The sequence below is a fragment of the Cydia pomonella genome, chromosome 18 (assembly GCF_033807575.1).
Source record: "Cydia pomonella isolate Wapato2018A chromosome 18, ilCydPomo1, whole genome shotgun sequence".
Taxonomy (NCBI): domain Eukaryota; kingdom Metazoa; phylum Arthropoda; class Insecta; order Lepidoptera; family Tortricidae; genus Cydia; species Cydia pomonella.
The window spans coordinates 18184039-18194165 of record NC_084720.1 but is presented as its reverse complement, the minus strand read 5'-3'; the positions used below and the strand labels follow the sequence as shown (position 1 = coordinate 18194165).

Sequence of the window (10127 nt, the reverse complement as noted above, 5' to 3'; positions counted from 1 at the left end):
TAGTTGACTCTCTCTTTCGGTAAAGCAGGAGTTTCCGGTAGTCTATATGGCCCTCCGTCATGTCTCATACATTCAGGGCATTTCTTCAGGATCCTTTGAACTTGGCTTCTTCCTTATGTTTCCCTTATCTTGTCTAACGTGTGACTCACTCCAACATGTTTATTTTCTTGATGAGTCTTTATTATAATTTCGTTGGTGAAATCTGAATTTTTTGGAATAAGTATAGGATAGCGTTTGTCAAATGACCAGTTTGTGTGTTTCATACGACCTTTGCACCTCAGTAACTCATCTATATCTTTAAATATGCCTAAATTCAAACTTAAACTAGTTACTTTTCCCTCTACTTCTAGAGGAAAATACTCTGATTGAATTTCTTTCAATTTTTGAAACTTATTGTCTGGCATCTGACCATTCTCTTGATTTATTATCTCTTTTGCAGTTGTGCCATCTTCCGTTTCCACCGGGTTAACATTAGGTATATCTGGATCATCTATTTCCATCAGTTCTTCATCTTCTTGGATCCCAAGACCCTCCCCAGTCAAGAGAGAACTGGTGGGTCCACTGCCGGATGTAGTTGGCCACGTCTTCGGATCTTCTACTATAAATTGTGGACCACTCAGCCATTTCTCCCCGTCCTCTCTCGAACAGGTGGGTCTGGTGCCTACGTCTGCTGGATTTAGGTCTGTTGGAAGGTATCTGATTTCCAGATCTTTATTTGTACTGATCTCTTCTATCCTCCTGGCAACGAAAGGTGGTAATAGTTTGTCAGATTTACACCATTCTATGACTATCTGGCTGTCGGTCCATAAGACTTGCCTTGCTATCTTCTGCTGGAAGAATTTAAGAACGAACTTTATCAATCTACTGCCAATCAGTACTCCTAATAGTTCAAGACGGGGTATCTTGAGACTCTCCTGATCTTTACTTGGTATTAAACGGGATTTACCAATGATGAAGCTTTTCCCCGAGCCGTTGACTAAAAAGACTGATGCTGCATAAGCCTGTAGGGAGGCGTCAGTGAAACAGTGTAGTTGGTAGCCTTTTCCCACTGGTGTCTTCATGTAGCATCTGTTCACTGACACTTCCCTAATGGCTTCTAAGTTCTGTCTGATGACGTTCCACTCTTCTGTTAGTTCGCTTGACAATGGCGAGTCCCACGACACTCCAGCCTTCCAAAGTCCTTGTAGAAAGAGTTTAGATGATAGAGTATAGGGCACGGCATAACCACATGGATCATAGATTGATGCAATAGTCTTCAGTATTCCTCTTTTTGTGACTGCTTCCTCTTGCAAGTTAGGTTTCAACTGAAGAGTATCTTTCTTAATGTCCCATTCTAAACCAAGTACCTTTACTTTATCTTCTTTACATGTATCAGAAACTTTCTTCATAAATTCTCGAGAATTTGAGCTCCAATCCCTGAGTGACATTGAAATATCTTGAAAAGATCCTTTTAGATTTCTGTAGAGCTCCATCGCTTCATCTGTAGTGCTGGAACCCGAAACAAAGTTGTCCACATATATGTCATTTGCTTTTAGTCTGACTTGTTGATGTTCCGCACTAGACAGGTGGTGTTTGATTGTTGCATTAAGCAAAAACGGTGACGAAATGACGCCAAATGGAACTCTACAAAACCTAAGGTGTAATAGGTTGTCTTGAGATATCGGTTTAGAGGTATCTTTGAGCCACAGGAATCTGGTTACGTCACGATCCTTTTCGTGTAACGCCATCTGTAAGAACGCCTTTTCAATATCTGAGGTTAGTCCTATCTGATGAGTTCTAAATTTTATGAGTAAACCTGTGAGGTCTTCTAACATGAGTGGTCCTCTGTATAAACATTCGTTCAGACTCTTGGTGTCTTTGCTGCTCTTGGAGCTAGCATCATAAACTATTCTCATAGGTTTCCCTCGATGGCTTACTCCATGGAAGGGTAGGTAGTGAACTACGTTATCCGTTGACGTTCTTGAAGCAAGTACAACTTCTATTATACCCTTATCTAATTGTTGTTTAAACGTATCATCGTATGATAACAACGTGCCTTGATCCATACGCTTCAATAAGCTTGATAAGCGACCAAAAGCCATTCCATAATTATTGGGTAGGTCCGGTGGGTAAGTTATCCACGGCCAGCTTACCGTGTAACGATTATTTAATTTTAGAGTGGTATTATTAAAATACTTGATTGCTTCTTCTTCTCTAGTTGCTTTCGGTGAATCACTAATACCTACACATTCTAGTTCCCAGAGGCTCTTTATGTCTCCATCACAAAGGGGTGGGTCAGGTTGATGAAGCTTCGTTTCTATACAAGTCTGAGCGTAAGTCACTACATAGGGCTCGTCACTAAGCTGTGGTTCTGTTCTACCACTTATGATCCAACCAAGGGCAGAATCGACCAGGAACAGGTTACTACCCAATTGTATTTTCTTCTCGTAAATTAGGTTGAAGTAATACTCGTTTCCAACCAGAATCTGCACCTGTCCGCTTAGCGAGCCGTCATCCGCTAGTATATATGACTCCGGTAAGTCCTTCAACTTGACAGTGGGTATGTATCCTCTTGAAATACGTTCAACGCAGTTGGCTTTTATAACTATCTTCTTATTTGTCCTTGACAGCAATTGTAAAGTAACTATTGGACTATGTATTTCTTTAGGAGGATCTTCACCGAAGGTAAATATAGTTAAATGACTTTCCTCTTCAATGGGAAGCTTCAATTCCTTGGCAGTTTGAAATGTGACATAGGAGCGCTGAGAGCCTGGATCTAAAAGAAGTCTATATTTATATTGTTTATTTTTATCATCTAGGGGGTTAGCCCTAACGACAGAAGTTTGAAGAGTAGTGAATCCCTTTCCTAGAACCGCCAGGACTGTTTCTTCATTGCAGTATCCTTCTGAAAATTTAAATGGCATAAAGCTCTGTTATGCGGTGTCTCACTACAGCAAATGGTACACTTACGTTTGTTCTTGCAGTCTTTTATAAAGTGGCCTAACTTCAAACACATGAAGCATTTCTTTCCAAGTCGTTTCTTTCTTTCTGCTAAGGTAGTAGCTTCAGAGCACTTATCATTGTAATGATCACCTTTGCAAAAGATGCATGTCCACGCTGTTCTCCCCTTCGAAGAGCCCTGCTGAGGTTCTGGTTGATCCTTGTTAGAAGTCGGAGTTTGTTTTGGTCTGTTCCATTTATTGGGTTTATTAATACTATCAAACTTATTCTTCCTTTCCGATCTTCTATCAAAACCTCCTTGAGGATTTTGTTTCTTAGGGGGACCTTGTTGCTGTTTGGGTGGATATGCGCTTCTTGCACGTTTCACATTTATATGTAGAGTTCCGACTGTACTATCTTCTGCTTCATGCGTGCGTTTTCTTCCTGAAATCCTTTCAGCATCCTCTTTTGCGGTAATAATTCTATCTAATTGGTTCCTGATTTCTTGTATAGAATCATCATTAACCTTCAGCTTAATTTCGTAAACTAGATCGGGTGGAAATTTCTCCAGCAACATAAAACGAAGATGATTGTGATTGATGTTTTCACCTAATGATTCCAAAATTTTGAGATTTCGTTCAACTTCGTTGAATGTCTTTCTACAGTCTTCAGCGGTGCTTTTGGCCATCTTAACCTTATATAGTGTTGCATAATGCGCGTCAATGAGATGAGAGGTCTTGCCGAAACGCTCCTTCAGGATTGATATGGCTATTCTATAATTAGCATTAGTAGTAGACAGACCATCTATGGCTTTCTTGGCATCTCCCGTCACCGAGGCTTTAAGATAGGAGAGCTTGTCAACATCAGGCAGATTTCTTGAATCAATGTTGCTCTTGAAGGAGTCCCAGAACTCACACCAAAAGAGCACGTCTCCACTATACACCGGCAGCTGAAGTTTAGGGAGTCGGCACGAGGCATTCGCTTCCGGAGGTTTCTCTGTAGCGTTGCTTTTCAAAGTTATTTGATCGATCTTCACTTTAAGTTCAGCCAAAGTCTCCTCTGCTTGAAGTTGCAATCCACTCAGTAAACATATTTCATCAGAAGCAGGTGTTGAAGCCAAGCGAAAGTACTCCATCAAGTCGTTGTCAAGTCTTTTCAGAGATGCATCTAATTTACTGTAAGTAATTTGAGCCTGCCCTAAGTTCTCTGAATTAATGGTAACAGGAATAACTTCTAGGTCTGTGGTGAGTTTGTCGTTAATGAGCCTAAGCCTTCTTAAAAGCAAATCGTCCATTATGTTGTTTGTGTAAGCTCTTTTCTTGTTTAATCCTGTAACGTATAGAAATAAACCCATTTAACCTAAAGTCCTATTTATTTGCTTATGTATGAAATGATTACGCTTGTAGATTTAATTAATACTGCCTTGCAGTAACTATGTTTCATACTTACTTTAGGTTGTTTAATTTTAAATTATTTTATTTATTCTTTATTTTAATGATCTCAAAATATTGAAATCTAAATTTAACTAATGATCTCTAAAATCCTTTCAAATTTGAAACCAAAGAAAGAATAAAAATCAAAGTCAATTAAATTACATGAATGAAACCATTGACCCAATTATAATCCGATGTTTCATTTAAATATCATGAGAGGGAGTAAAACAAGGGTGGAAGGCAACATAACATACACACCTACATATAAATGTGTCTAGTTTTATCTTTATAATTTATAGGTTACACCAATACAAGCGTCATCGACGTCAGTAAGTGATGTTGACGTTTATACACTGTTGCCACAACACAACCTCTAATGTTGGTGTCCCTGATTCAAGCTCACTCGTAGCACAACGAAAATTAATACTTTATTTCCATTTCACTTGTTTTATTGATCTATTTAATGATTATTTTAATTTTATTTCACTTGTTTGGTTTATTTATTTAGTAATGATTTTAATTTTATTTCACTTGCTTGGTTTATTTATTTAGTAATCATTTTAATTTTATTTATTTGAACACTTCAAAGAATCACTTATCTAATGAGTCTAATTGCACATAAAAGTCACCACAATAAATCTGGAAAGAAGATGTTAACTTATATATACACACATACACACCACAATTGCTTTCGTATACTTAATATAATCATGGACTTCAATATGGAATGCATGTAAAATAAATCAAGTATAAGTTCCCTTTAGGCCTATATACATAATATTGTATATAATTATACTTCTTCCTTAACGTTTACTTACTCAACTAAATCCTTTGTACATACGCCGTAAATCAATTCATAAAGAAATAAATTGTCTTTCTTAGTTTAAATAAGGTAGCGTAATAATACCAAACTATCTAACTAGGGAACCCGAGATAACATTCCAGAAGGCCTATAGTAAGCTTGGAAAATTACTAAGGTTCGCCTCTTGTTTGGAAAATTCTAGATATTTCTAAAACTGAGTCGTACTAATATGAGCCGTGTTACCTAAACAATAGGGTTGACTCTTGTCTACGGTCGTCCCCAACTATCAACTTCTAGAAAGTGAAATTATTTCAATAAAGTAGGAGACGAAATCGACTCATAATTCATACATACGGAAGGATACTTAGTTAAAAAACGGATTCCTTTTCTTGTTAGAAACCCAAATGATCATGGCCGCCATGCTGTCGGATCGCTTGCTATGAAATAATTTTCGTCGCGCGCATTTGTTTTACAGAATAGAGCTCTGTCACTGTGAAGTAAATGTTTAAAAACTTACCGAGAAATAGTCTAGTCCGATAGCAGGTCTAATCAGGGGGGGTTTTCGTCAAATCCGAGTTGTCTTGTCCGGTGTGGTTGGCGGCGGCGAGTTCACTGTACCTATGAAGTAAATACGTAGTTTTTCACAATCTTGCCTATCTACACGCTTATCCCTTTGTTGGTGCCCTTTAAATTATAATATTCTCAATATTTACCAGCATAATATGAGGAACCTTCCCGGGGAACTCGCGTCTGCTTGGAGATCTTCCGCCAACGATTCAAAATGGTGGAACGTTCACTTTGCAACAGTCAGTGTTGCCAAAGTCAACTCAAACCCCATAAATTTCGATAAATATGAAATGAATTTAGGGCCAAAAAATCGCACTGCTAATTAATGATTATTTCCTCGGCGAAACGGGTAGATCACTAGTGTTGTAGCTTCCACTGTTTTTACCTTTTATTGTCGTTAATTCTTTCGGCTAAATCTCACTCCGAATTATTTCTTCGGCTAAATCGGTACATCACTAGCCACTAGTGATGTATCTTCCGCTGTTTTTACCGTTTATTGTCATGGTAAGTCTCATGTCGTGTAAGTGCCCGTTGAACAACTTGAAGGCAGTTCGCAAAACAAATATGGATGTTTCTAAGAATTGTCGAGTTGCCTTTGATGTGAATATCGTTTGATAAATGATAAGGAATGCTTGAATTTTATAACATGTATGATTTTATAAAGGAATATATTACATTTTTGTTATTATCGATTTTTCGGATGTTTCCCTAAAATGAGCTAGCTCTGGCAACATATCAGAAGGTCTTTGAAGTTTAGTCACGTGTTTAAAAAAACCGGCCAAGTGCGAGTCGGCCTCGCGCGCCGAGGGTTCCGTACAAAAAATTACGGTTTTCGCATTTTTTCCTTTATCTGTGCTATAAGACGGTGCTTCGTACCAAATTTCAAAATTCTGAGTTCACGGGAAGTACCCTGTAGGTTTTGATTCCCTTGCGAGTGTCGAAAATTTGCGGAAATTTTAGGCATAAACGGCTGTATCTTTTGATTGCGTTGGCTTAGAAGTGACAGGCACAGCTCCAAGAGACAGTAGACCTCCACGCGTTCCTAAGAAAAGGGGTCTTGACAAACCGACAGACGGACGGACGGACAACAAAGTCATCCCATAAGGGTTCCGTTTATCATTTCGAGGTACGGAACCCTAAAAACAAATTAGGTTGTATTGTTTTGACAACATTTTTTTTTAATGTGTGGTCAGCAAACGAACAAATAAGCCGCCTGATGGAAAGCTGTCACTGTTGCCCATGGACATACGCGACATCAAAAGAGACACTTACACGTTGCCGATCCTTGGGGGCCCGGAATATACCCGCTTCTTGAAGACCTTCATATCGCAGGCCAAAGAAAATACTTCAGGTCAGGTCGTTCAGTACCCCTAGTGTAAATAAATTCGATTTTGAAACGTGACGTACGCGTTTGCGTTTAGTCTCATTTTGTATTGGATTTAGAAAGAGCGCGCCAAGCGGGACGTTTTGGAAACTCAAAATCCTATACAAAATGAGACTTAACGCAAACGCGTTCGTCACGTTATGATGTCGATAAAATTTACACTAGGGGTACAGATGGTTGAAAAAACTAAGACTTATTGAAGTCCTTGATACCCAAATAAAAGTAGGTATTAAAACGCTGGATCATAACTATTAAATAAAATAAGTTTTTGGGAAAAATTTCATTTCTGGCACAAGCTTCTATCGCTGACTTTTACTTTCCTTTCCACAGGCAACTAATACTCATAATAGACAATTCTAACCACCCCAAATATAATTGGTTAACGGTATTTTATCACAGGGTTCCCGTGGCCACCTCCTGACTCCATCATTAGATCAGATCATAATATTTCATTGTCATCCGATTCACATATGTATGCAAACTTTCAGCTCAATCGGAAATCGGGATGTGGGTCAAATTTAGCTTCCAAATTTGACCCACACTAACATAATAACTTACTAATAGTTAAATAAAGCTTGTAATAATAACTTTGAATACCCATCTTCATCTTAAGAGGAAAGAGGACGGCCGATTCTCCATACAAACGTAGTCCCCATTTTCCTCTCTGGACATTATGGAAAATATTTTTACATGATATATATTAACCATAGCTATGCTACGAGCATTTTATTATTATAGAAATCAAGAGCAAATAACAGATTTCTTACAAAATTATAAATACTTGTAACTCCTATAATAATTAAAAATTAACTAATAAACGTAGGGGCATAGCTGCGGGGGACAGCTGTGTTGTCGATATATGGTACCTAAACAGTATTGTTGTTTTCAGGGGTCGGACAAAAAGTGCGGATGACGTAAAAATGACGTAATCTTGCACACAGGATGATGTTTGAGTTTGTATTTAAACTTCCGTGTGACATGTAGTAACAAAGTAGTATTAATGAAGTAACAAAATAATCGTAAATAAATCCATGGAATTAATAATACAGGTGGTAGGGTGATGTAGTGAATAAAATAAATTTCACGAAACTTGTTACCATAAGGTATAATTATTTGAAATTAGTTAGAACAAGTCTGTGGGATTGCCACAATATTCGAGTAAAGATGACATTTTAGAGCGTTTTCTTATACATTAGTAAATATAAATTTTTGCTAAATATAATCGTGAAGATACAATAGCTAAACAATAACGAAGTCAATTTATTGTTCATCTGATTGACAATGTGTCAGTCAAAAACGTACTTACTCGTTTCAAATGGCGATATCGTTTAATAAAGAGGTTGATAAATGATAAGTGATAATTGATTATGAAAATCAAAAATGCTATTTGAAATCATCCTATAAGTAGTTTGACGTCATCCGCACTTTTTGTCCGACCCCTGGACTTGTTTTAGTTTAGTTGGAGCGCATCGCCTACAAACTGTTTTACAGTTTAGCGAAACTTTAATTATAGGTACAATGTATATTGTGATTTGTGAAAAAAAAGCTGTGTTAATATACAAGAAATTGTGAAAAAATATTTTCAATAATGTTAACATCCAGAGAGGAAAATGAGGACTACGGTTGTATGGAAAGGCGATTTCACACTGGTCCTTCACTGTCAACTTAAGAAGCTAAAAATTACAATATATTTGCTAATAGATTCGTTTATTTCATAACTTTTTTTTTATAGGACATTATTACACAAATTGACTAAGTCCCACAGTTAGTGATGGGTAGGACATCAATTTAAAATGAGTTTGTATGAGTACCTCATTCTCTAAAATGAGGTGTTACAATGTCTTACTTCAAATGAGGAGAGGTACTAGCACTTTTGCAGCATCGACTATTCCATCAACTCCAACGGCAGCAAACCATATTTAATGTAAATACATATTTAGGCATTGCTAAACTTCCTTTTAAATATTTACTTGGAGTGCAATTCTGGAGGTTTAAAACAGAACTTTAACAACAGAAGACATACATTTAAGAATCAAACTAAGGAGTTAAAGTACATACATCCTATTGCAACTTAATATGATGCTTTTATGAAACTTGTTCTAATTTAGCAGTTTATTATTTTTATTGTTAGATTGTTCAGTATCAATCCTTGCTACTTGATATCATTTTAAGTTTAACATTCATATATTGAAATAAATACTAACCATAAACTACCAGACAAACAATTAACAAACTAAGGAGAACAAATCCAATATTTTTTGTACAGTCAGCGTCAAATACTTCGTAGCAGTCAAAGTGGCCAAATAGTTCGGTACACCATACTAAATATATGGTGTACCGAACTATTTGGCTACTTTGACTGCTACGAAGTATTTGACGCTGACTGTACCATTATTATATAGAAATTACTAACTTACCACCTCATAATTTATCAGTAATAATAGCATTGTAATATGATAACAAACGAAAGCCTCAATAACGTTCGCGCGGTAATGCCACCGGCGTGTAATATACACTTGATTTTTGTATGCAAAAGACACAAAGAAAAACCCACAGGTATATTTTATCGCGAAAACAATGTTAATATATTGTTATTTTGGTATAATTATAAGAATGGTCACTGATCACTATTTATAAAACACAACTAAAGATTACAAACAACTTTTTCGAGTTTCTCGTACTATAAATATGTCAAAATCATAAATGATCGAAATACTATACGAAGCACGTTAACAAAAAGTATTACAAATTCAAATCGTTAAAATGTACATGTTTATTTCACCTATACAAATTATATTTACTTTTTTATTAATAAACTAATGTAAAATATCATATTTTGTGTACGCCACTATATTATATTTCAATAATTTAAATAATATTTTGGTCTCTTAAACGATAACTGTTTAGCTAACTTCGTAAATGCCCAGTGAGACTTGGTTGGCATTTCAATCGCTTATCAAGTAACCATTTCACTGTCCAGTCTAATTGATTCAGATTATACATGACACCAGCAATATGAGTC

General features: G+C 36.6%; 1 protein-coding gene across 1 annotated transcript; it reads right to left on the bottom strand.

The window, feature by feature from the left end:
• Window positions 1–2587: 2587 nt before the first annotated feature.
• On the bottom strand, window positions 2588–5694 carry LOC133528000 (uncharacterized). The gene is made up of 2 exons (XM_061865240.1): window positions 5672–5694; window positions 2588–4248 (listed from the first exon to the last, which is right to left on the bottom strand). Exon 2 carries the CDS (start codon window positions 4211–4213, stop codon window positions 2846–2848), a length of 1368 nt encoding a protein of 455 aa, XP_061721224.1. The 5' UTR covers window positions 4214–4248; window positions 5672–5694; the 3' UTR covers window positions 2588–2845.
• Window positions 5695–10127: the final 4433 nt, after the last annotated feature.